This window comes from Drosophila grimshawi, unplaced genomic scaffold, assembly GCF_018153295.1.
Source record: "Drosophila grimshawi isolate 15287-2541.00 unplaced genomic scaffold, ASM1815329v1 contig_1369, whole genome shotgun sequence".
In the NCBI taxonomy this organism is placed as follows: Eukaryota; Metazoa; Arthropoda; class Insecta; order Diptera; family Drosophilidae; genus Drosophila; species Drosophila grimshawi.
Window position 1 is genome coordinate 2,794,770 of NW_025062891.1, and position 23,543 is coordinate 2,818,312.

General features: G+C 34.8%; 3 protein-coding genes and 1 long non-coding RNA gene across 15 annotated transcripts in view; 1 reads left to right on the forward strand and 3 right to left on the reverse strand.

Moving 5' to 3' along the window:
- The window catches only part of LOC6559773 (potassium channel subfamily T member 2), a 143,078-nt gene that overhangs the window by 28,197 nt on the left and 91,338 nt on the right, over nucleotides 1-23,543 (reverse strand). For 2 of the 11 annotated variants that reach the window (XM_032743577.2, XM_032743584.1), the window contains exon 1: nucleotides 2,846-2,979. The exons of the other annotated variants lie outside the window; for them this stretch is intronic. In XM_032743577.2, coding sequence (XP_032599468.1) covers nucleotides 2,846-2,937 — 92 coding nt within the window. In that variant the 5' untranslated portion in view covers nucleotides 2,938-2,979. Of the gene's footprint in view, nucleotides 1-2,845; nucleotides 2,980-23,543 lie in introns of those variants that run through there. 11 annotated transcript variants of the gene reach the window in all.
- On the reverse strand, nucleotides 18,567-19,459 carry LOC116806589. 2 transcript variants are annotated; one of them, XR_004365687.2, is made up of 4 exons: nucleotides 19,445-19,459; nucleotides 19,130-19,375; nucleotides 18,934-19,071; nucleotides 18,567-18,841 (listed from the first exon to the last, which is right to left on the reverse strand). It is a non-coding gene; the product is annotated as an uncharacterized LOC116806589 (long non-coding RNA). The 2 variants fall into 2 exon arrangements; XR_004365686.2 differs by having other exon boundaries at nucleotides 19,432-19,446.
- On the forward strand, nucleotides 20,519-21,047 carry LOC6559774 (TBC1 domain family member 10B). The gene has a single exon (XM_001987154.2). It carries the CDS (start codon nucleotides 20,571-20,573, stop codon nucleotides 20,949-20,951), a length of 381 nt encoding a protein of 126 aa, XP_001987190.1. The 5' UTR covers nucleotides 20,519-20,570; the 3' UTR covers nucleotides 20,952-21,047.
- LOC116806588 lies at nucleotides 21,048-21,540 on the reverse strand. The gene is made up of 2 exons (XM_032743585.2): nucleotides 21,329-21,540; nucleotides 21,048-21,268 (listed from the first exon to the last, which is right to left on the reverse strand). Exon 1 carries the CDS (start codon nucleotides 21,481-21,483, stop codon nucleotides 21,358-21,360), a length of 126 nt encoding a protein of 41 aa, XP_032599476.1. The 5' UTR covers nucleotides 21,484-21,540; the 3' UTR covers nucleotides 21,048-21,268; nucleotides 21,329-21,357.

Genomic DNA, 23,543 nt, shown 5'->3' on the forward strand with positions numbered 1-23,543 from the left:
TTTTAATCAGATAACATTTTAGGAAACGTAAGTTTTTTTGGAAGGATTAATGTTAAAATGAAGTTAAATATATAAATTAAACAGGGTAATTTTTGGTGCATTGCTGCTTGACCTTTTGAACTAGCTTAGAATATTTAGAAAATACTTAAATTTATTTTAAAAAACTTAATGTGACACTGCGCTTCCTTTTAAATTGTGATTATTTTGCAAATTTTTAAAAAAGCCCAAAGTCGAATAAAAACTTTAATAATTCAATAAAATCAGCGTCGGCTTTTATAACTGCGTTGTGGCATATAAACTAATGGCACTTTAAGCTTGTTCGTCCAACTTGCAACAGCATCAATTGAAAATGATGTAGTCGAGTGAGCTCAAACACCAGATACCCTGAACCTGAAGCTGCGAAACATATTATTCTAGTTTTATTTTTAATTTTTAATTATAATTTAATCTAAAAAACTTTGCACACTGAAATATAAGCACAAGCAAAAGTATTCTCATTACTTATTCTCTATCAATATGATAATACATATTGCAAGGCAATTTTGATTTTTATCAAATTTTTACAGCTTATTTTGGATACAGATATATACAGATGGAAATCGATTTCGATACGACTGTTCGTCCTGATCAAAAAATACATATACCTTGTGGGGGAAGAGATGTTTTCATCTACCTGTTTCCATTTTTAATAGGTTTACGTTGTTCATGGCCATGCACAAAGAAATGCAATTCCTGGTGCATTATATATTCGATAAAATCAGTATGCAAATGTAATAATATTTGCAGAAGCATGGGCCAATAATTGAGAAGCCCAGATTTTGAATGCAAGTGGAAATCACATTTTGTGGCAACAGTTTGCCAAATACTTTATGCATGCATACATATTGTGTGTGGGGCAAAAGCTGACTGAGAACTCTGCTTTTTTGGGTTTGCAGCAGCATTTTAAATACTGTTTGCCTTGAGGCACAGCAAATTGCGCGTTAATGTGTTTTTGTTGCTTTATCATTTGATTAGAGCGTCAAATTTAATGTTGATATTGAATTTAAAGCGGAGCCTTTGGGGGCTCTTACAGCTCTATGCCATTATCTACCTACACATAAATTGTGTTTGTCCTTTATCGATTTTCAAATGTGATTCATTTTCTTTTTTTCTCGAGTATTTTGTCTAGGCGGAGAGCTGGCTCTCATATCTATTAGCAACAGCATCGTGTTTACGAGCGCTCAGATTTGATTACAAGACTTGATTAAATTTCACTTTGAAACGAATTTTTCTCTTAAAGCACATTTGAGGCGAGGCCGCCACCGAAAATCAAAGTTCATCAAAGTGCTCGATGAAATACCTGACACAACAATGGAGTGGCTCTCGTTGCTATGGCCTCTATGGCCTCACAAAAGCACCGCCACACAAAAGGCCTAATGTCCATGCATCAACATGCAATAGCAGCTGAAAAGAGTTGTTTCTGCCACAGCTTGAAATCCTATTGGTTAACTTATGCCAGTTAGTCCCAACACAGAGATTTATAGCGGCACTTGAAAGCGAGCGAATGCCCTGGCCTGAGCTGAGAAAAGGATATGCATGGCGACTCATTCGATGGAGTCGCGTTGAACCAATAAACAGACGCTCGAACGAGCTCAGAAGGACATAAAACAAAAGCGAGTGCTCCTTAAAACGATCCAGCCATGTTAAATGGTCGGAGAGCTGCTCACGCGTTGATTACCCCAAACACATTGAGAGCTGATTGCGGCCCATAAAATGTTAAGAGCCCTTATAGTGAAGTCGCCTCAGTGCGCACATAATTAAACGAAAGCTAAAATAAGACTCATCAGACGATAGTATTTAATGACACAAAAATGAACGCCCGGATAGTAAAATCATTTTCAACGAGCTGGACGAAAGTTCACTTCCTCACAGCTTAATTTGTCCAATAATTTCTATGATAAATTACTCCGATGTTGATCATTATATCAAGTGAATGGAGGAGAATATTAATTGAAAATAATAAAAAATAACTTCATAATATGCTATGCATTAATTTTATTTTATTTTTGTGAAAGAAATTTTTATCATTTTTATCATTTTAATGCCCTCAACCCACTAAAAATGACTAAAAAGGGACACGTGGAAAAATGTAAAATGCAAAAAGAAAAATATAAAAGGACATAATAAATTTGGTGATATTTAAATGTAAAGCAGTCCAAGATAGGAGGGATAGGGGCAGAGGGGGAAACCAAGAAAAATTCCAATCAAACCAAGCTGGCAGATAACAATTCAATCTTAATCTAATAAAAAAAGATACTTTAAGGCTGAGCTGAGCCACAGTTTAATAGCAAACTGACAATGTAACAAGACACCAAACTAAAAATAACTTTGCTCAAGGCAGAAGCAAAGCAAGTATTTAATTAAAAATAGACTTTCTTTAAGCACACACACACACATATATGTACATACCCGCAGACACATACACACACACACACACACACACAGACACAATTTAGACACTATTGTCTTTGTGATGTGTGCTTTTAGTTGGAAATTGATTTGATTTGATTGCTAATGGTAATCAAGTTTTGATTGCTACTTAAATGCTTTTCTTATTTTCTATTACATTTAGTTGACGCGTCTGTCGAAAAGCACGGAGAATGCTTTAAAAATCAATATAGAACAAAAATTGAATTAACTACAGTGCTGCGTATACGTAATTGGATTTGTTCAACAGCAGCGAGTAGCATTTGTTGATACAACACCAAGTCAGGCAGTCAGACTGTACGACAGTCTGTCAGCCCGTCAGCCAGTCAGCCAGTCTATCTGGCAGTTAGTCGCCACTTTTTTGGGACATTTTACATACCTGGGTATACGATCGTAGGAGTCCCACGATGATAGACAATTGTAGGACGAGTTGCGACTGTTGCCCGCCATATTGCATAATAGATGATCCATTGGCCAGTCGTTTTTAATTATATATCACACACATGAGCCACACACACACACACACTTACACACACTTACACACTCCCACACCTACACACACATACACTCAGCTGTATGCTTATGAATATTTATAGTTTATAGCTTTTGATAGATACTAGAATAATGAATAGTGAAAAGACTGGTTTTAGTGGTTTTATTGGTTGGCATCAAAATTCTGCATGTGACCGCGATGCTTTTAGCTTAATTGCGACATATTTTCAAGTGCCATCGATATCTGTTTGAAGTATCACGTTTTAACCTATCACTAATATTATTGCCAGCTGTAAGCAGTTCAAGTTCTGCATGTGGCAAGTTGTAAGCAAGTTGTTTCAGTTTAGTTTGGTTTGGCCAGCTGCTCAATAATTGATTGTAGTTTGGATTCCTTTGGTTGCAGTCTCCAAATAGAATTTTCGATGTTGGCCAAATATACTTTAAGACAGTTGGCTGACAGTTCCGGAGTACAGATCAACTTTAATCAAAATTGATTGCCTGCCTGCAATTAATCTGTTGTTTGAACACGCAATTCAGAACGCAGCCAGACACCTACACATAAACAAAACACAACACACACACACACACACACACACACACACCGTCGCACACTCAAAGATTTCAACATGATGTCTATATGAGTGTGTGTGTGTGTGAGTGAGTGTGTGTGAGTGTGTGTGGGTGTGTGTGAGTGCGTGTTTATCGTCAATTGTTTGCACTTTGGTCGTTTAGTAAATTTATTGGCGCCACAGCCTTGAAACGGTAGCGTGAAATGAACACAAGGCATTTTTATGTATCAAGTGACACCAGCTGAAAGTGTAGCTTTAAGTGTGAAAGCAGCGGCGAATATTCAAGAGAAATCCTTTTAATAACAAGAGAGAAACAAATTTCTTGAAGCTCAAAAAGCAGCTTATCAAATGGATTCACACAACATCAGGGACATCAATCAATTTTGATTAGACTCCGCAAGGTTTTGCAGTACCGAAAATAATTAATTTTCATTATTTTATAACATTTATTTTAATATACACTTTAAGTGGTATTCAATTGCGTAGGCTTTCCTATTTGTATTATCCATCACTCGTTAATTTTATTACGGTTTCCTCAAAGTCTTTAAAGCACAATATATTTGTGTACTCAAAGTGTTTATAGGCATAACACGTGGGAGAGGATACTCTTTAAAGAGCGGAGTTAATCTACTGACATTTAAATTTTGGCTCGGAATTTGAAACATTTTTTATCTTTTGTGCTTTTTTTACTCAATTGATTGATATGGTTTGTTTTTCAGCATATTTTCTGTATTAGGAGAAGATGTTCCCCCAGTATTTTGTTGTACTCATTATATTAGTCTATTTATGATGGTTTTTAATATTTAATTACAAGTATTTTAATATAATATTATTAAGGGCAATAAGCAGTCACATTAAGTGGACTCCGGATTGTCAAAACAAAAAAAATATATAAAAAAAACCAGAAGCAATTTCGACTATCGATGAAAGTTTTCAAAAAATGTTGCGTTAGTTGCTGCATTTTTATCAACTGACAGCTGCAACTGATGCTGATGCTGATGCTGATGTTGTCTATATGAACAGCGTTTCACATATTTCACAAAAGTTAGATGTCGTTCTGTGTGATAAGGCTACAAGTATTTGAATCACAAATCAATATATGTGAATTAAGAAATGTGAACGGAACAAAGAGCTTGCCAGAAAATTATCATCGCTTGTTGTGAATTTTAAAAGACTCTATAGAATTGTAAATCAGTTCCAAATGCTTAAGCTGAACATTATTAAAACCGATTTTATTTAAAATGTAATGGCAAAAAATGTCATTAATCTAAATTAACAGCTTTTCAAAAGTTAAAGAATTTTAATCACTCATCCCTTAATATTAGCTATCGGGGAATCGCATTTTGCTGATGTCAATTATATCTTGACTTTAGTCCCTACTTAAGACTTTATCGGAATCCAAATCTTTAATTAATTTCAAATGTGTAGACTGTAAATAAATATACAGGAGGACAATTAAATGCACAATAACTTATTGATTGCCTTTAAGAGTTGGCTTTCTTTCTTTAAGCAAATATTATTTTGACTCCTTTCCCACACTCATTGCGTATTTTTTAATTACTTCATCGGGTCATTTGTGCCCTTTGGGTTGTGAAAGCGGCCACTTTTTTAAATTTGATATTAACTTATTTATTAATTACTGATTACGCCTACTTGTTATTTTGAATGAATTCGTTGAACGTTGTAATTAAATCTCATTATTAAATACATATTATTGGTATACATTTTAATAGGGATTTAATTGCTTGAGGCTTCAAATTGGGTTATCAAAGGCTTATGGGCCTGATGAGGGCTAAATGTTATAATTAATTTCCATTATTATTCAACATTTATTTTTATACTTTTTAATTGGTATTAAATTTCGTTGGCCTTACTATTTTTGTCATCAATGGAACCGCTAATTGTATAGCTGCTTTCAAGCACTTTTTTAAAGCACAACATTTTTATATAATTTTTGCATTTATTTTATTTTTTAATGAAGTAACAATTATTAAAGGATGGCTTGCCGACGATGAAATACCATTGTAGATATAACAGCTATATGATATAGTATTTCAATCCCGTCGGACGTTGAGTCCTGTGTGACCTTGTTTCAACAAGTTATCATTAAAACTGACGTAATAAATTATTCAAAAAAATGAGTTAAAAAATTGTAGACGGTCAGACGAATAAGTGGACATGAAGTCCCTAAAAATCTCATGACAAATTTATATATACTTCTACAAGAGCATAAAAACTGTTGAACCACATCTGGGGTCAAATGAATGAATGAATGAATGAATGAATGAATGAAACAATGCCACACCAGCGTCCCAAAGGAGACTGTCATATATTTTCTTATAAATATTTGAGTAGCTTGAAATATGCTTTGTTGTAATGTTTTTTTTTGGAATTAAACGGCGCACGTAATGCAGACAAGTTGGCGCCACCCGAAAAATGATAATGCAAATTATTTGATTTGTCTGGATTTCTGACACGCTGAGCGCGACCACTGAGCTAATTTTGCGTGTGGCTCAAATGTCAAAGTCAAAGTCATCAGACGTGATCCCGAGCAGAGAGCACTTAGAATTCAGGCAACAATAGCGACTAAGTGACATGTTGATAAATGACTAAAGGACTGGCAGGCCAAATCAAAACACAAATGCCACAGACGACTAGCAATTTGTCCGCTTTTGGACCGGGCCAACAGCTAAGCTTCAAATTATGATTTTTCGCTCAGTGCTCGAAGCCAGTTTAATCTTTAAGCGCTTTGGGTTGAGAACTTTAAATTGTACCTTCTGCTGTGGCTTTATATTCAATTTAAATTTGCTGTCCCAAGCAGCTGCAATTTATGGCCTCTTCCCTTGGGCTGAGCTACCTCGCGAGGTCCGAGTCCTTTTCAATTAAAAAATGTAACCGTTTGCTGCTTTTGTTCATATTTGACAGCAAGGATATGTATCGATTTTCAATTGTCTCATGCATATTTCAGTCAACGCTTTCTTCGCTTTTACTTAAATAATAACACCAAAACCAAACTGGGCAACAAGGCTCGACTAAAAGAAATTATCGCACACAATGGGATAAGCATAAATTATTTAGAAATAATAATATTCTTATGCAGAGTATGTATATGTTTTAAAGTTTGCAGTGGTAAGGTGAATTTATTTCTTCACTTCTAAGATCAACGTTTTACCTTCAAAAGAAATGTTTCCTTTATTTGCAGGGTATTACCAACAAAAAGAAAGCTGAATGCTATTTGCATGCTGTGTTCAACATTTTTCCTTAGTCATTGTCAAGTGGTGAATAATTGACGAATTTCCTGTGATTAATTGAAGTACTTTTGGGTTGGAATAACTCGCGCATTACATGAGTGGCGCCACCTTATTCAAATTTTGGGGGAGTTTGGCAACTGCCAATAAAAACGCCTACGTTAAGTATACGCAGAGTGTTTATGTTTTATGCTGTTGTCATGTGTTTAATGGGTGTGTTTTTGAGTGTTTATTGTTGTTTTTGTTGTTGCTGCCGTTGTTTGGCACTAAATGTTCACATTTTATGGTCATGGTCGGCGTTCTGACACACATGACTGTGCGGCAATTACATTAATTACGACTTACTTATTTTTTTATCCTTTACACTTCTTGGAAATGGCTAAGAGAGTTATCACGATAAAACAGGTGGAAGGACTCATCTATGTATCTATAAAGTATATACATATATTCTTAATCAGCATTAAAATCCGATCGGTCTCAGTTACTACATAAGCTATGAAGACTTACTCAAGTCAAGTTAAGATCAAATAGATTTACTTCACACCTTTAACAGTTGCGTGAAATATCAACTGATCAGCTTCACAGAAGTGCCACAAAAATGAATTCATGAAAACATTGTTAAAATTACTTTAGAAATTAAAACTGATTCGTTGTGTGAATGTATTTTAGTTCCTAGTTGAACAGTCTCGACTAGAACAGCATTAATTGGACTCATATACGTATTTGTTACACCTTTGACTAGATGGATGACCCAAATGAACAACATTTGTGCTTTAATCCCTACTGAATTCCATTACCATTTATCATTTTGCAAAATGCATCAATTTCAGTTCCTTATCGCTGCTCATATCAACCAAATGCATAATGGGACGTGCACTCAACTGAATTGCAACAAGCACAAAAAATAACAACTGAATCAGATGTAGAGCAACTTTTTTGCCATTGAGTTTTGTTTGCACAAGTGGCGTATGAGTTATTTCCGAACTAGCTTCACGCGACAGTTAATTTTAGAACAAATGTTGTCTGTCTGTGTGCTCGGGCACTCACAGCTCATTAGGTCCATCGATTGACACATGTACAAGGAACAGACACACACTCATACACAGTCATTCAACAGAGTCGGAGAAAACAAGATGTGCTCAACTTTGCCTAAATGTATGCAAACATTTCAATTTGCAAGAAATTTCTTTTGCAGTGCACTGAACTGTTGATGGTCTCTAGAACATAAAGTGCATTCCCATTGTTTAAAATAACAAAATAACTCTATTTGGCTAGCTTTTCATGGCTGATGGCATTAAATTTAAATCGCAATTTCAATCCGTTTCATTTCCATTGTGCACAGGCTCCGGGCATTGGGCCATTGTTTCGCCAGACATTCTCAATGGATTCCCAAGCAGCAACAACAAAACATCTTTATTCTGGTGACCTTTGCAGTCGTCAGCTGCCAGTTGCGAGTTGACCGCTCAGCCAACGAACCGAGCGAACTCCGAGAAGCACGGAAGTCCAATTCACAAAGACGTCAGAGTTCGTGGACCCGTTTCTAAATGTCTTATTTGCTTTCACTTTCTCACAGGCGTACTCATAAAAATGGTTGAGCTTGATTTCAGAGCGAGGCACCTGTATCTATTTCAAAAATCAACACAATTTCAATTCCTAATGAACTTTTCAAGACTGATACATTTATCATTAGCATACAGCATTTATCCATTTTAATCTGACTTAAATATATTCTTACTTAATAACAATAAACAAAATCAAATCAACAGAGGAAATCTGTTAATCTTATCATTTGTTGGCATTAAGAGTTAGAATTGAGTTAGAATAGTTTAGAAAAAAGAAAAGAATACACAATCTTAGACAAATATAAAAATTAAAGATGAAAGATATTTAATTACATTTATTAATTTATCTAAGCTGAACTAAAACAGTTCACAGTTATTAAAAATAGGATTACTATATAATAATAATTTAAAATTAAATTTAACATAAAAAATAAATTTAATATGAACGATGTAATAAATAAATTTTACAAATTGCACAGCAATTGTAAAATAAATTCAACAATATGTAAATATTTTATTTGTCATCATTGTTAGAGGGTATCTCTGCGTTAAGCATTCCGAGCTATAATCTTTTGATGTGCTACCAACTTTTGTTTTATGAGTTTTGGTGCTTGTACTCAGTTTTATTGCATGAGCTTGTCTTATGTGCAGCACATAAATTTGAATATGAAAATAAGTATGATGTATATAAGCCTTTATGCCATTAAATTTGCAATTTAAATGGCTCTTCTTGCTGCATATTTCGTTTTGCACTTTTGCGTTTTGATCATCGAACTGAACTGAATAATCGAGTCATGCACTATGCTGGGAATTTCAAAAAGGCCACATTAGCATTACAACTAGTTAGCGGGAAATAAACAGAACGTAATGCCACATTGGTATTTCCCACGCGAGCCAACATAATGGTGGGCAATAACACCAACAATACCAATACCAACTTGGCCAAGTTGCGTGCCCGCTTCTAAAACTTGGCGAGCAGCCAGCTAAATGCTGGGACAAGTGTGAGGGTGGGGAACAGGCAACAGGCAACAGGCGGCACGCCCTGGCTGACAAAACGCGCAACAGTTTAAAGTAGGCGTTAACCAGCAGGGCGCGACTCGTGTCACAGCTAAAGGAAATGCCCCTCCAGCAACGTGGGCAAACATTAGACTTTGGCTACACAGCAAAATGAAAAGTTGTTATATATTCTGACCTCAAGCATTTTAAAGAATTTAAGAAATAAATACAAAAATTATTCATTTAATGCTTTAGGCTTCTTTAGATCTTCTGTGATGAGATCAGAATATTTTTAGATTTTCATGTTTTCAGCAACAATATTTCAAAGAATTGATAAAGTAAATACTAAAATTATGTAATTCAATCTTTGAGGTTGGGGTCAGAATATTTTTAATATTCATATTCTTAGCAAGAACATTTTAAAAAATTAAAGAAATAAATAGGCTTCGAAAAAAGTGAATATACTTCTGATTTTGGTTCAGTATATCACCCTCTGGCAACTGTTGCTTAGCATATTGGGTTGAGACTCTGTATTTTATCGTGCGGAAGCAATCTTTTGCCGTTAAATGGGCAATTTGCCCAAATGACGTCATTAGAGCAAACAAAAACAAGCGACAAGGGGAAAAGAAAGAAAGAAAAACTTGACGAAGGAATGCCCAGTTAGAAAGCGCAAAGAGCAACGGTCGCCAAAGCTGTTCGCATAAATCAAAGACCCAAAAGTAGCCAAAAAATGCACACAACCTTTCCCAACAACAACAAGAACAACAAGAACAACATCAAAAGAATTAGAAGATGAACGAATAATGTGACGAAAAATGCGAAAATGTGTAAAGTGCGGTCTCAGCAGGCAAAGAGGGAAAGAGGCAAAGAGGGACAGAGGCAAAGAGGCAAACTGGCGAACAGCAGAACAGAAACTTAAGTAAGCAGCGAATTTATCACTTGAGCAGCTTAATGACACTTGGCAAACAACAACGGGGAGAACAACAGCACAGACATATATATATATATATATATATATATATATACATATATATAACTGTACAAAAGCGCATTACAAAGCGTTTAGCAAGTCTTTCCATTCTCTTTCCATTCTTCATGCCTTTCTTTTGTTTCTCTGTCAGTTTATTGCGGTTGTGCGTGCATTTGAACGTATGTAAAAATGAAACGGACAACAAACTCGCACATAGATACACACACACACACACACACACACGTGTAAATAGATGAAGAGGCAGCCAGAACACAGCTTAAGCGATTGTTTATGAGAGTTCGGGGGCCAAATGAAGTCATAAGTGAATAAACAGCGCCGTTCATCAGACACAATGAATCTTTTGAGCTGGTGGCTCAATTGGATCAGACATTATGCCTCACTTAGTCCAAGGTAGATTAGCATGATAAGAAATTTCATTTGTGAACCAGCCACCACAATCAGAAAGAATGGCGAAAATCGCACTCTAAACTAGAAACAAGTTTCTGGTCCTTTGAAATAATTTCTTAGCATACGAAAATAAATGTATTCCAATTAGTAAGATTTGTTTTAACAAATCAATTTTAAAATGTACAAATGAATTAATGTTTTACTTAAGAAAAATTACTTTCTGAAATTTAAAAAGAAGTAATGAAATTTGCTGCCTCGACTGCTGTGTAGTCTGACTTGGGCTGAGAACATACCAGGCATCAGGCAAGACGTCGTTTTTGTTACACAAAGCAGACAAAGACAAGATGACTTGTCCTGTCTTGTCCTGAAGCGTCTTTCGGTTGTCGATATATATATATATATATATATATATATATATATAGATAAATATATATGAAGACAGACATGTCTCGTTGAGATTTCTTTCTCTTTCTTCATCCTTCTCCACATTTTTAGTGAGGTTGTTTACGGGACACCATTTAAAAGGCAATATGTTGTTGTTTTGCCAATGAGGCCATTATGGAGTTGAAAATATGTATGACTAAACCATTTTTCTATTGTATATACTCTTACTTAAAGACACATCAAACGAAACAAGCAGACAAAACATTTAATTTCTCTTTTTCATTTTGTTCCATTTTGTGCATTTTAAAGTTCAACACTTTAAGACTTCTTATGCCACAAGGACTTTGCTTGTGCTGTCAGCTTAAAAAGCCGTGTAAAAAAAAACATCTTTCTAATAATCTAAAATAATTCGAAACTGGAATTAAGAAGGGAAAAGCGATGGTTTTAAGACACAGATTGACACAACTTTCTGATAAATAATGTGAGCTGCACATGCCGTCATAAGCATGTACACTTTCTAAGGTTCAGGGCGAGTTTTTTTCTCAGTGCAATCGCTAACTGATCGACGAAAATTTCTTTACACTCACTGATGGTTCAACAATGAAATAAACTATCGCTCAGCTGAAGCCATATTTAAACAACAATCAAAAAAAATTAAATACATTTGAAATTTGTAATCTTTAAATTATTGCGTGTTTTTAAAGCCGTTTTGATCTTTAAGACTTGTATTGTTTATCTGCGCATATTTTATGCTAATACAAATGCATATATGTTGGAAATTTATGTTTTTATTTTATGGAGACTCACAGGCGAAAAGTCAATTGGCAATTTGCATGAGCAAAATTATTTTTGTATTTATCCGACACATGAAATTATTCGTCATGTGTGTGCCAAGCAAAAATTGAAATTTGTCTCTCTCTCTCTCTCTCTTGTGTGTGTGAGTGTGAGTGTGTGTGTGTGTGTGTCTGTGTTTGCAGGGATTAGAATTATGTGCCAAATTAGCTTATTTGACATTTCAATGAGCAAATATTCGTACAAATACGAGCAAGTGCAAAGTGTTCGTTGCATGCCTGACTGACTTGGGTATGTTTTTCTCTTTTTTTCCTTTTTGTTGTATGTGGTTGGAGGTCTAAGCTTTAAGGTGTTATAAGCATGTGTGTGTCTGTGTGTTTGTGTGTGTCTATGCGTCTAGGTATGCGTGTCCTTGGTGAGCTGTCAACGCTAGAATAAAACTGGCAGCCAGAGTGCCACCTCTGTCTCTCTGGTATTTATTTATCTGCTCTTGTCAGTTAATTTCCGTTCAAGTAGCCATTAAAACAATCATTGCGACGCTTAGACCACACACACACACACAGAAACACACACGCACGAGCCCACACAGTCACACACACACGCACACACACACACACACACACACTCACACACACACACACACAATGCAATTTCGATGTGACAAGCTTCATTTTTATGGGTTGCCATTAACAGCTTCAGCTTGTTGTCACATCAGCCATTTAATAATAATAAAATAACTAAATCCAACTGAAATAACTCAATTATGCGGTCCACAGACACGGACTTGCTTCGCGGTTTAATCCATACCCAAAATGCCTGCCACAGATTCAGCTCCACTCCATTAGCAAATTTGCCGTTTCTGATTTGGCTTTAAAGCGCAAATATGTATCTATATAAATATATATATATATATGCATATATATATAGCCATAATTTGGGTTGTGTTCGTATTGAATTTGTCGCGTATATCATGTGGCACGTACCTACTGTTGCCCCAAACACAAATGGCTGTCAAAAGTTTGGAATAAGTTTTAAACTTTTGATACAATGCAAAGCCAATTTATCTGTGAACTTGACACTTAACTCAACATGACAGCGTGTTTGAAAAGGGCTTAAACTTATACTGAAACAACCAGCCAACAGACTCACAACCAACTCTGCACCTTTCTCAGCTCTATTTTATTAGTATTAAGAGATTAAGGTATCATTCATTAAATTTAATTACTATTTTAATGGTCGCTAGAGGGAACCTCTTTATAAAACTTTTCTTCTCATTTTTATTTTATTTTGTTACTTGATATTTATTTATTTTTCGTAACGTCTTATTTATTAACATATCATTTTTTAAAAAATTATATTTTTTCCAATAATTTTTGTAGTTTATAATTAATAATGTGAAATATTAGTTTGTTCATCTGAACGGAATTCGTTTGAGATCTCATTTGCATAATATTTACTTGTAATTTAAGCTTAAGTTTTAATTTAAAGATAAAAAAATATAATTTCACAAAAATGTGAGCATCTTTTGAATAATGATTAATATTTTTAAAACTAATATTTATAAATTAACTTCAAGTTCGTAGTTGAGTGTGAGTTGAAGAAATCCTATAGAAACTATTTCACTGGTATCACAGTATCCATTTGGGGTAGTTTCAAATCGGTCACCGAATTTTTTTTTATTCAACAAAATTTGTTGAAAATTGGCATTTTTTAATTTTATTTATATATTGACACAATACAAAACAGATAAGCAATTTTCTAAATTTTTGTAAATCCATTTCATTTTATTATTTTGCATATTAACTTAATCAGAATTAAGATTTATTTACACAACTAATTTAAATTGAATTTAGTTTTTGGATCACTGTTCTTAAAGATTTTAGTTCATTATGTGTCCAACACTTGAATATTATAATGGTTATATTTTTATTATTTATTGTATATTAATATTGTTTACTCATTACTTCGATTATTAGTTTTGCATAATTCATTGATAATTCATTTTATATTTATCTTTCTTATTTACACAGTCAGTCAGGCACACCCAAATCTCACTATTCTCCCGAAAGTTTTATAGTTTTGTTTGTAGCAAAACTTTTTTGTTGCAAAGTAGAACCATTCGCAATGAACACTTTTGAATACCTGTCACAACCGTCAGTCGCACACACACACAAACACACGCACACTCACGCACAGACACAAACACAGACACAAATACACAGCCAAAAATGGAGAACTATCGCGCGACTCGCTTCGCAATTGATCAAATTTGGCTTGCTTCGGGTGCAACAGGACTAGACCTCGTCCTTCCCAATTGCTTTCGTTCGCGTCGGCACAGGAATAACGACTGAGGCAAATCGAGCTTGGCCCATAGCGTTGGTCACGATGTGGCCAGAACTCACCACAGCCCTCTGCTCTGTGGTGGGCTGCAAACAGCTGCTTACCGAAATGGCGCCAAAAGCCGGCAAGGCATTTGTTTATATTTCAGGCTTGATGGAGAGAGCGTGTTGGTGTGAGTTAGAAAGAACGCGTCGAAAGCTCATCAGTTAAGAGAGCCAGTTAACAGCGTAAGAGAAATGCTGCTGTTAGGCGAAAGCTTTACATAAAATATTCTAATTGTTGTTGCCAACTGAAATTCAAATTGGATGCAAAACTTTGTCTTCGACATGCAACTGCAGTAAGTCAAGAGCTTAAGTAATAATTCAACCACTATGAAAACGCTTAAGTGCATAAGGTTAAAAGTTGTTTTCTTTTTCTTTTTCTTTGGCGATTTACATTACAGTAAGAAATAATAAGTTTCAGACTGGCCAAATGTCCTTTAGGTAGCTCTAATCAGAAACGATTTAAGCAGGTAATATTCATGGGGAGGAATAGATTGAGAACACTTACTGTAGCCTAAGATATCATCTAGGTACAATCAATAGCAGAATTAAACAATTTTGTGAGAATGAGATGGAATCCTCAAATCACATCAAAGCAGAGTGTATCGTCTAAGCGAGAATAAAATATAGTATTCTCGGGAAATATGTTTAAGACTGACAGGATATAAAAACCCTCAACCCGACAATTAGGTTAAGAGAGCCCCCAATAATAATAATAAATTATTGTAATTATCTTGTCTTGTGAATACCACTTTTCAATATATTTTCAATTTGACTTCTCTATTTATTTTATTTATATTTATATTTATTTTAAAGTGACGTAATACTAGCTATCACTTATTAATTAATGTATAACTATAACATGGAAAATTATCGATATTAATATAAATTATTTTATTTATAAACAAACTGATAGACAAGGATAATTAAAGCCAATTAATATTTAATAATCAAATTAATAATTCAACATTGGAAAATTAACATCATTTTGAGACTTGTTCGTCAATAATTGAAGTTTTCATGATATTTGCTTCAAATAAGTAAAATCTATAAATATAATCAACGAATCTGTGGAATGCATTTTGAATTTGTATGCTGTATCCTTAATAGTCACAGACAAGGCAAACAAAGAGGAAGAAGTGTTACTCAGCTGAAAGCAATAATTTATATATGTTGCAAGGGGAGCAGCTCCTCCTAGCCAAACAGCTTTATTATGTGTTTATTTATTTATTTACATTTTTAACATTCCCGTGAACAGATTATATAAAGATGGCCCCATTCAATATAATTTGAATTTGCGGTAAAAGACAGACGAGCCAACTACATATAGATATATAGAAGTGCATACCTGTTGTCGGCATAATATATGTGTGTATATTAAGCAACCGGAGCTGAATGTGGCCCAAACAATTTAACCTTTGGCGCGGCTTGACAATGCCATCAATCATTTGGCTCTGGCAGCCATCATTTCATTTTGTAGGCAATCTCGCAGGCGCTTATCCTTTAACCTGAACCCAGCCGCAAACTACGAGCTCATTCAATTACCCAACCGGCAGCAGAGTTTTTGGATATGGGACTCCGGTTGGGCTTGCCCTTTGTTTGTATTGTTTCAGATAAAACCCATCTAAGTTATGCCAAAACGCTCTCGAGCCACTCTCAAGGCGAGAATCATGAAATATTTATGCGGATTGTGTGTACTGTGTGTGGACGTCGAACGAAACCCGAAAACCGACTGATTAAAATGCAGCAGTGCCGACAGCTGGCCCACAACTAACTTATTTGGTTTTGGATCTAGATTCGGGGCTGGGGCCCATTTTGCTGGCCACACCCAGCTCATTTGTTAAACGGGCCCACATCATATTCCACTGCTCCGATAATCAATCATAATGAAAGGAAGACAAACCATCCAGCCCCATACGTGATTGTGGGCGTGTGTGTGTGTTTGTTAATTTTATAAACTACTTTACAATAATTTAATTCAGGTTAAACAAACTTTGCCAACTAATTAACGCACACACGTCCCATGTAAATTTTATACAAGGGTTAATTGACTTGGCCATTAGTTGGAAAGGTAGCTTTAAAGCTAAAAAATAATAATTGAAAAGTGTTGTATATCCAGTCTGCCTCCCTCCTCCCCATCTAAGGGTCATAAATGATAAAGTTTTCCCATCTCCGTCTTACGGGAATTCGAGCTCAACTTTCGCGATGGTCCATATTTTATTGGGTTTTATTGTTGGCTGGTTTCGATGTGGGTCCATTCAATCGATTTGTTGCAGACAAGTTGCTGTACAAACTTGTTGATGACGGTTTACATTAGTTTTTGTTAAATCTACTGGGATATACGAACATCGGTCTATACATTAAAGCAATTCATTCAGTAAATAAATCAATACACGCATCGAATTACAGTTTCAAGCTGAAAATTAATTACTACAAAATTATTTTCTCGACATTCAAAAAAGGTTATCATCGCAATTAACGCCGCCCAGTGTCCGCTTTCAGACCTGTCCTCTTAGAAGTTCCATCTCAAAGACTTTGAAGATCATTAAAATTTAAGCATGTGACATTAGCGTTATCTAAGTTTTACAAGGTTACTTTACTTTACTTTAATATACTTTACCAATTTTGTTTTGTAATATTTTTGTTTTTAAAAACTTGAAACTATTGGATATAAAAGAAAATAATCATCAATATTACGCATGTCTAAGAGGCTCTAATAACGCTGCATTTCTGGTTAATAATTATTAGATCCTTATTCTTTGTACAATGTACAAACTAAAATGTTCTAAAGATCCTTAATCTGTCTGAGAATTCGCAAGTGTTTGAATATCTTCATTTTTTGTAGTACTTGCTTTTCGCTTCGTATTCTTCCTGGCTCCAGTCACCGATTGACAATCATTGGCATTAGATTATTGTTCTTGGTGATCCAGTTCTATACCAATAAAACTTTACTTTAAATGGGCAAAATAGGCTTTCTTTATTTAACTGCAGTAAGCCCGAATGGTTTTGCTTTTGACATACATTTCAAAGAAAAAGCAGGAGAAAAATAACAACGAACAAGGGCTTCCAAAACCTCTTTAAGTGATGATTTAAGGACATTTTCTGGTGTATTTATCGATTGCACTTAACACAGTCACACTGATGCTCTAAGAGAAAAAAAAGTTGTACCGATTTCAAAGATATTATTTTATCCGAATGAACTATGAAAAAATAAAATAAAAAGCATTTATTTAATTTATAACACGCCTTCATCAAAATGTTTATATTTGACAAGGGGCAAAGCAAGTCGTTCGATTTAGGTTGTCAAGCAATTTGTATTTATTTGTACATATTTTGCAAACACTCACAAAACCTGCCAAATAATTATTTAAAAAACATTTTCAAACCAATTAAATCGTTAGGTTATTTCAGAAGTAGGCTGCGCGATTAAATGTCAATTTGTCAATTGAGCAGGACTTCTCAGACTTATTTTTCGAAAATATTCATTCTCTTTTTTCGAGCAGTTCTACCCAAAATTATCAAATTTCGGTTTTTCTCTCAAATATAAGTGCGTACTTATAATATTCCTAAGATGCAGCGACTAATAACATTTGTTGTTGGTGGTATTGTAGGCTATCTAATTGGACAGCATCGCGTAAGTCCAAGCAATTAAATACAAATAATATTCTAGGGTAATATGCATATCTTGTAATATTTTTGCAGTTTTAAATGGATTTGCACATGGTGCTTCCCGAGTAATTCAATGAATCAGTATATTCTGGGAAGTTCTTTTTCATCGGGCAAGCAAACACCACACAAATTATAAATAAATATAAATATTGAAAGGGAAATATTTATAATGGAGCATCTCATCCTATTTTGTCTCGGCGTATTTTTTGGCATGAAGTTGTGTGACAGGGATCAGTAAGCAATACTTATTAAAATTTGAATGGGCCCATACCAACTATATACCAACTATTCACAAAAAATCAAAAATACTACTGCGCCTTGCTGAAATAAAATGAGATAAACGGATAAACATTAAACTGTTGATTTTATTTTACTTTAATGTAAAGTAATGGTGCTCAAATTAACGCGAAAGTTTTCTGCTTCCCTTTTAAATAAAAATAAATAAAACATTGACTTACGCCCAATTTAATTACCGCCGAGAAAATTAAATTCTGCATTCCAGCAGTAGTTTCAATTGTTGTAAATTCAGAGACAAATTACATTTATTATTATCCCAATGAGCTTAACAATATGTTGCACGCACAAAAACAGAAAGAGTTGTTTTGCTGACACACATGGAAAATTTGAGGTGTGATGACAAATTATTTATTTAACATATCTTTATAAGATATTTGAGTATGGCAAAATAATTCTACAACATTATAAAATATATATTCGAATTTATTGCTCTGCGGTCTGCATGTATGGCGTCAGTAGGAAATGCTTCATTGACAACTGAGATAAATTCCGGAGAATTGGTCATGAAGGTCCGACTCTTAATAGGTAAAGAAGCATTTTTCGATTAATTTTGGTATAGCAGATAATTTTGCAATGACTTTGTGATCAGAATCATACCACGTTTGTTCTGAAGGATAGATGAAATTAAAGAGCATTAAATTGATTTTAAAGTATGTTCCTTTAATTAAGCTTTGCTTGACATCTTAAATTTTCACTTACAAGGTCCGCAACGCCTTTTGCACAATAACAAGCCCGTTACTATGCCCAGTGCAAATGATATTACGTGAGTCATGGCTGAATTTTCGGGATTATTCGCTTTGGATAGTATTAACAGCTCAAAGCCAAACTTTCCAATACCTTTAATAATGATGAAAAATACGAGTTGAAAGTGTAATGGCTTTATAAGAATAGTTACTGTATCATCCGGTTTATATAGATTATGCTTAGATTGCCGCTAATAGTTCCTTCCAATTACAAAACCAGCAGCAAAACCCAAAATCAAGATAATCAGCCAATCCAATTCCATTTTATGCCAATAGAAAATAGAAAATCCAAAAAAAAATATATTTCTTCAATAGTTTATAGCTTAAACAAGCTGACAGATTATATATGGCTTGCTGCTTACAGGTTCGAAGGCATTTAAATCAGGGATTCGAACCGACTGTGATCAAAACATTTAAAGGAAAAAAGTTTATTGAGTAGAGAAAATCTCGTCACCTCTAAAAAATACCTCTGATCTGGCCATGAAAGATATATACAAGCTCAGCAGAAGCTGTCACTGGACTCTGGCTGAAGGTATCGATTCATCACTTCCTCCCGCCACTCTCCGGAGAAGATAGACATTTCTGAGGTCTTCCTTCTGCTTGGATGTTGTATAATAACGTGGCAAAATGAAGAGTCAAACGCAGTTTCTAATTATGGATTATTTTTATGAGCGAGTGCGTCTTTTCTTGTTGAAGAATTGAGCGCAACTTAACTTAGGAGAATGCAATGCAGAAAGAGAACCCAATTCAAGTGTGACCAGAGCGTCGATATTAATCGGTATATCGATACTTAAGTATAAATCGTTGCTGTGATATTCAAAAATATTTCAAAATTGGACATTTAGGAAGTTTATAATATCTGTAAGCTTGTTATTCACAGAGGCAGTGGAAATAGTCCAAGTGGCTAAATCAGTTTTCTGCCCCCTGCCGATAGCCGCCACAATCTTTACTTATGGCTTTAAGAAGTAAAACTGTGAATGTTAAAGGTAGTTGAGATATATACTTCACTAGCCAGTAAGGCCAATTCAATTGGCTTGGACTAAAAGACTTGTCTAAATGTGAGTGATTTGTGTAGTGTTAATCAAAGATATTTATGATATGACACTATTGGTTATTGAAGAAGAATGGTTCCATTGGCTTGCCCAAATAAATATATAAATAATTTAATTTGACTGGTGGTTCAATATTAATTTAGTTCAGTTAGTTCAACACTTATTTAGTATATATTTTAGATGCACAATAATTTTTTGTTTATTTTTGTTTTTCGGTTCACTGACTTGCTTACTGTGATAGATAGATATGAAGATATGTAAATAACATGTGCTTTCTGTGTACATATATATATATACACATATATATTTATGTATTCATATATTATGTCAGTTGGCTTTATCGTATGATGCTGCTGATGCTCAAGTGCTGGCCAACTTCGATGCAAAAAGGAAAATAACTTGACGAGCGACTTATGTCAGCTTCATTTTACGAATTTACTTTCTGGCAGTCACACGCTCAAAATTTCAAAATAGTGTACAAAATTGTGTTCAGTTTATTTTTTTATTTTTCATTATTATCATCGCTTAGAACTATTTTAGAATGTGCAATAATAACTCTGGATCATCTGGCCAAGGCCAGTGTGGCTGCCCAAATCCCTCGTGTAGACCACCTCCGTCACCGCGACCGACATGCCGTCCACAGCCGACGCTCTTCCAGAAGCTCAACTGTACTTCCTGTAATCGACTTTTCTTTTTTATCGTTGGCGCGGGCGTTGGTCTCTACTGGAACAAGTTGAAGGAGGCCGCGAAGAAGGCACAAGAAGAGGCCAATAAGGATCCCAAGCAAAGAGAAAAGGAGCGAAAGGAGAGGGAGAAGAAAGAGAAGGAAGCGCAAGATAAGCGCGAAAAGGAACGCAAAGAACAAGAAAAGAAAGATCAGAAAGCGGAAAAGGAGAGAAAGGAGAAGCAGAAGAGGGATTAGTCACATCTAAGAAGAGCGAATCTGCAGAATCCCAAAGAGAAATTTCAATGCACTTTTTTTTTTCTCAATCCGAATAAATAAAATTGACTAAAACCATTAAATGAGCGCTAAATGCTGGATTTTATTCTAATAGTAAATCGAATGCCAATATTCATATTTGTCTGTATCTGTGTTCGTACTTTGGACTGCCCGTTCCGAATCCTCTTCAGCATCCTATAGATGTTCTGTTCTAGTATTCAATTGAGACATGTCCTTAAACAAGGAGTTATTTATCCATACCAGGGATATGCCGGGCTGCTTGATATTTTCTTGTTCAGCTAAGGCGAAACAAGATTATTTAAAAAACGCATAAATTCTCGAGTTGCTGATATGCTTACCGTTTCTCACTTCATGCTGAGATCTGCTTTTACTTCTTTTTGTCCTTTCCCTTGTCGTCCTTGGACTCCTTCTCCTTGGGGAACGTTTTGCCATACCAAAGCCCGACCAGTATTCCGGCGAATGTAGCAGAAATTCGCTCGCACAACATATGCATTATGAAATATTATCTTTTGATTTACTATTACAGAAATATGTCCAATTTACCCTAATAATTTTGTATAAATTTCCTAGACTTTAATATTTTACCGATATGTTTAGATGGAAAGAGTAAACTGAATTTATCAGAGCACAATTTTTCAGGGGCTGAAATATGGAATCCACAAAACAAGGGCCTACTTGGGAAATTCAAAACTTGTTTTAATTTTATTTAATACTTTTGCAATTCATTAACAACCAAAACATTCTTTAGTCGAGTATCAGCTGAATTTGTTTAAAGAACAAAACCGTTTGCTTAAGCCTTAAGTCCCAAATTACATCGTCTTTTAAAGAAAATAACAAAAATCATCATCTCATATAAAAATTATCAAACTGATGCCATCAGCCACTTTTCTTTGGGTCACATTATAATTTCATTTGACAATTGTGGCACGTCAAAATGTCACAAGCTGCGAATGTTCGTGCCACAGACTTACACAAGACCCAATTGCTTCGAGCAATTCATTACCAAGGCGCCTTTTGACGGTGCAAAAAAAGACCGAAAATAAAAGATCAAATCACTGCATACTCTTTTATATATGCTCACTCGAAGCTTATAATTTCACAGTGCGTAATTTTAGATCCATGCAGAAGTTATTATGTTAACAACATTTTATATCACATAGATGCCATTGAAAACAACGTTTACTTTTCTCATATAATAGTTAAATATTGAAGTGAGCAGTTGAGTTCCCGGCTACAAGGGTATGTAATTTTCGGTTTGGGTAAGATAGATTCCCATTTCAACCTCACATATAATTAAAACACTCATGAGATTAAATCAACCATCAGGGTTCATTGCATTTTTATCTTCCTTGTAAAAAGGTAGACAGAACATCTAAGAAAATATTTACAAATTAAACGTAACATAAATAATAAATTCGGTGAAGGATAAGGATGAGGATTTAATTTTGCAATTCCATTTGTATTAGCAATGCTTTGAGTCACACAAACTCTATCGATTTCCGGTGATACACATTTAATTTAGTATCTCGAAGGTGGAATCTGTCCGCAATGTGGGATTCGAACACGAAGCTCAATACATGAGTCTGTATTTTTAATGTGTTTTTCTCTCTTAGATTTAAAGCCATTTTTTAAATAAATTTTGTGTGTGATGCTGTTTCATAGAATTACTTGGATTTATTATTAATATGTTATTAATGTTATTATATGAAAAAGGGAAGCAGTCATCGCCCTCTACCTGTTCAAATAAATATACATTCCCTTGATCATTATTAACAGCCGATTCAACCGGGCCATTCCATTTGTATGAGTACCTCGATCTTGGACACTAATTGGGGCTGTAAAAATAAACTGTTGAATAAAAGTAATTGTGCGAGTTTATGGTATTCTCCTGTTTCCGGAACATTTGTGCAATTTCCGTCGTGCTGTCTGTCCATCCTTAAACTTGGCACGTAAACTGGTCTGTGCCCGCGTCAGACAAAGTATGATTACGATCAAATTTATCATTTCAAATCACAATAATGCTACCAACTTCATTGTTGGGGTTATCTTGCATATGCCAGAAATCCCAAAACCCTATATTTCTTGTAAATTAAAAGCTAAAACAACATAGGCAACTCATACTCGGAAACTCAATATGCAGTTTTCAATATATTATAAATAGGTTTGTTTCAAATAGGCTCACACTTAATATTAAAAGCTTTGCACAAGTATTTTTTATTAAAAATTACTATGCCACTTTAATAAAAGAGGTCGAGCAGTATAAGACATTAAACATAAACAATCGATTCATCACTTATCGCTGACCTCAGTAAAAGAAGACGCACAATTTTGGGGTCACCCTTTCAAGCCGTGGGATTGCCTCAAGGGCCACCAATTTAATGACGAAGTGTTACGCGAGTAAAAGCTGAAGGGATTCAAGTCCATGTTCGGTGAATATGCTTGCCCGCCACCAACCGAGCTCAGCAGTATAGGACATCAATTTGTATAAAATTAAACAATTTTACAGGAGAAGCTTGATAAATTCGCCAATTTGCATAAGCAAAACACAAAACA

Excerpts from the sequence above, each read along its gene's own strand:
- LOC6559774 (XM_001987154.2), top strand. The coding sequence starts at position 20,571 with ATGTGCAATAATAACTCTGGATCATCTGGCCAAGGCCAGTGTGGCTGC.
- LOC116806588 (XM_032743585.2), bottom strand. The coding sequence starts at position 21,483 with ATGCATATGTTGTGCGAGCGAATTTCTGCTACATTCGCCGGAATACTG.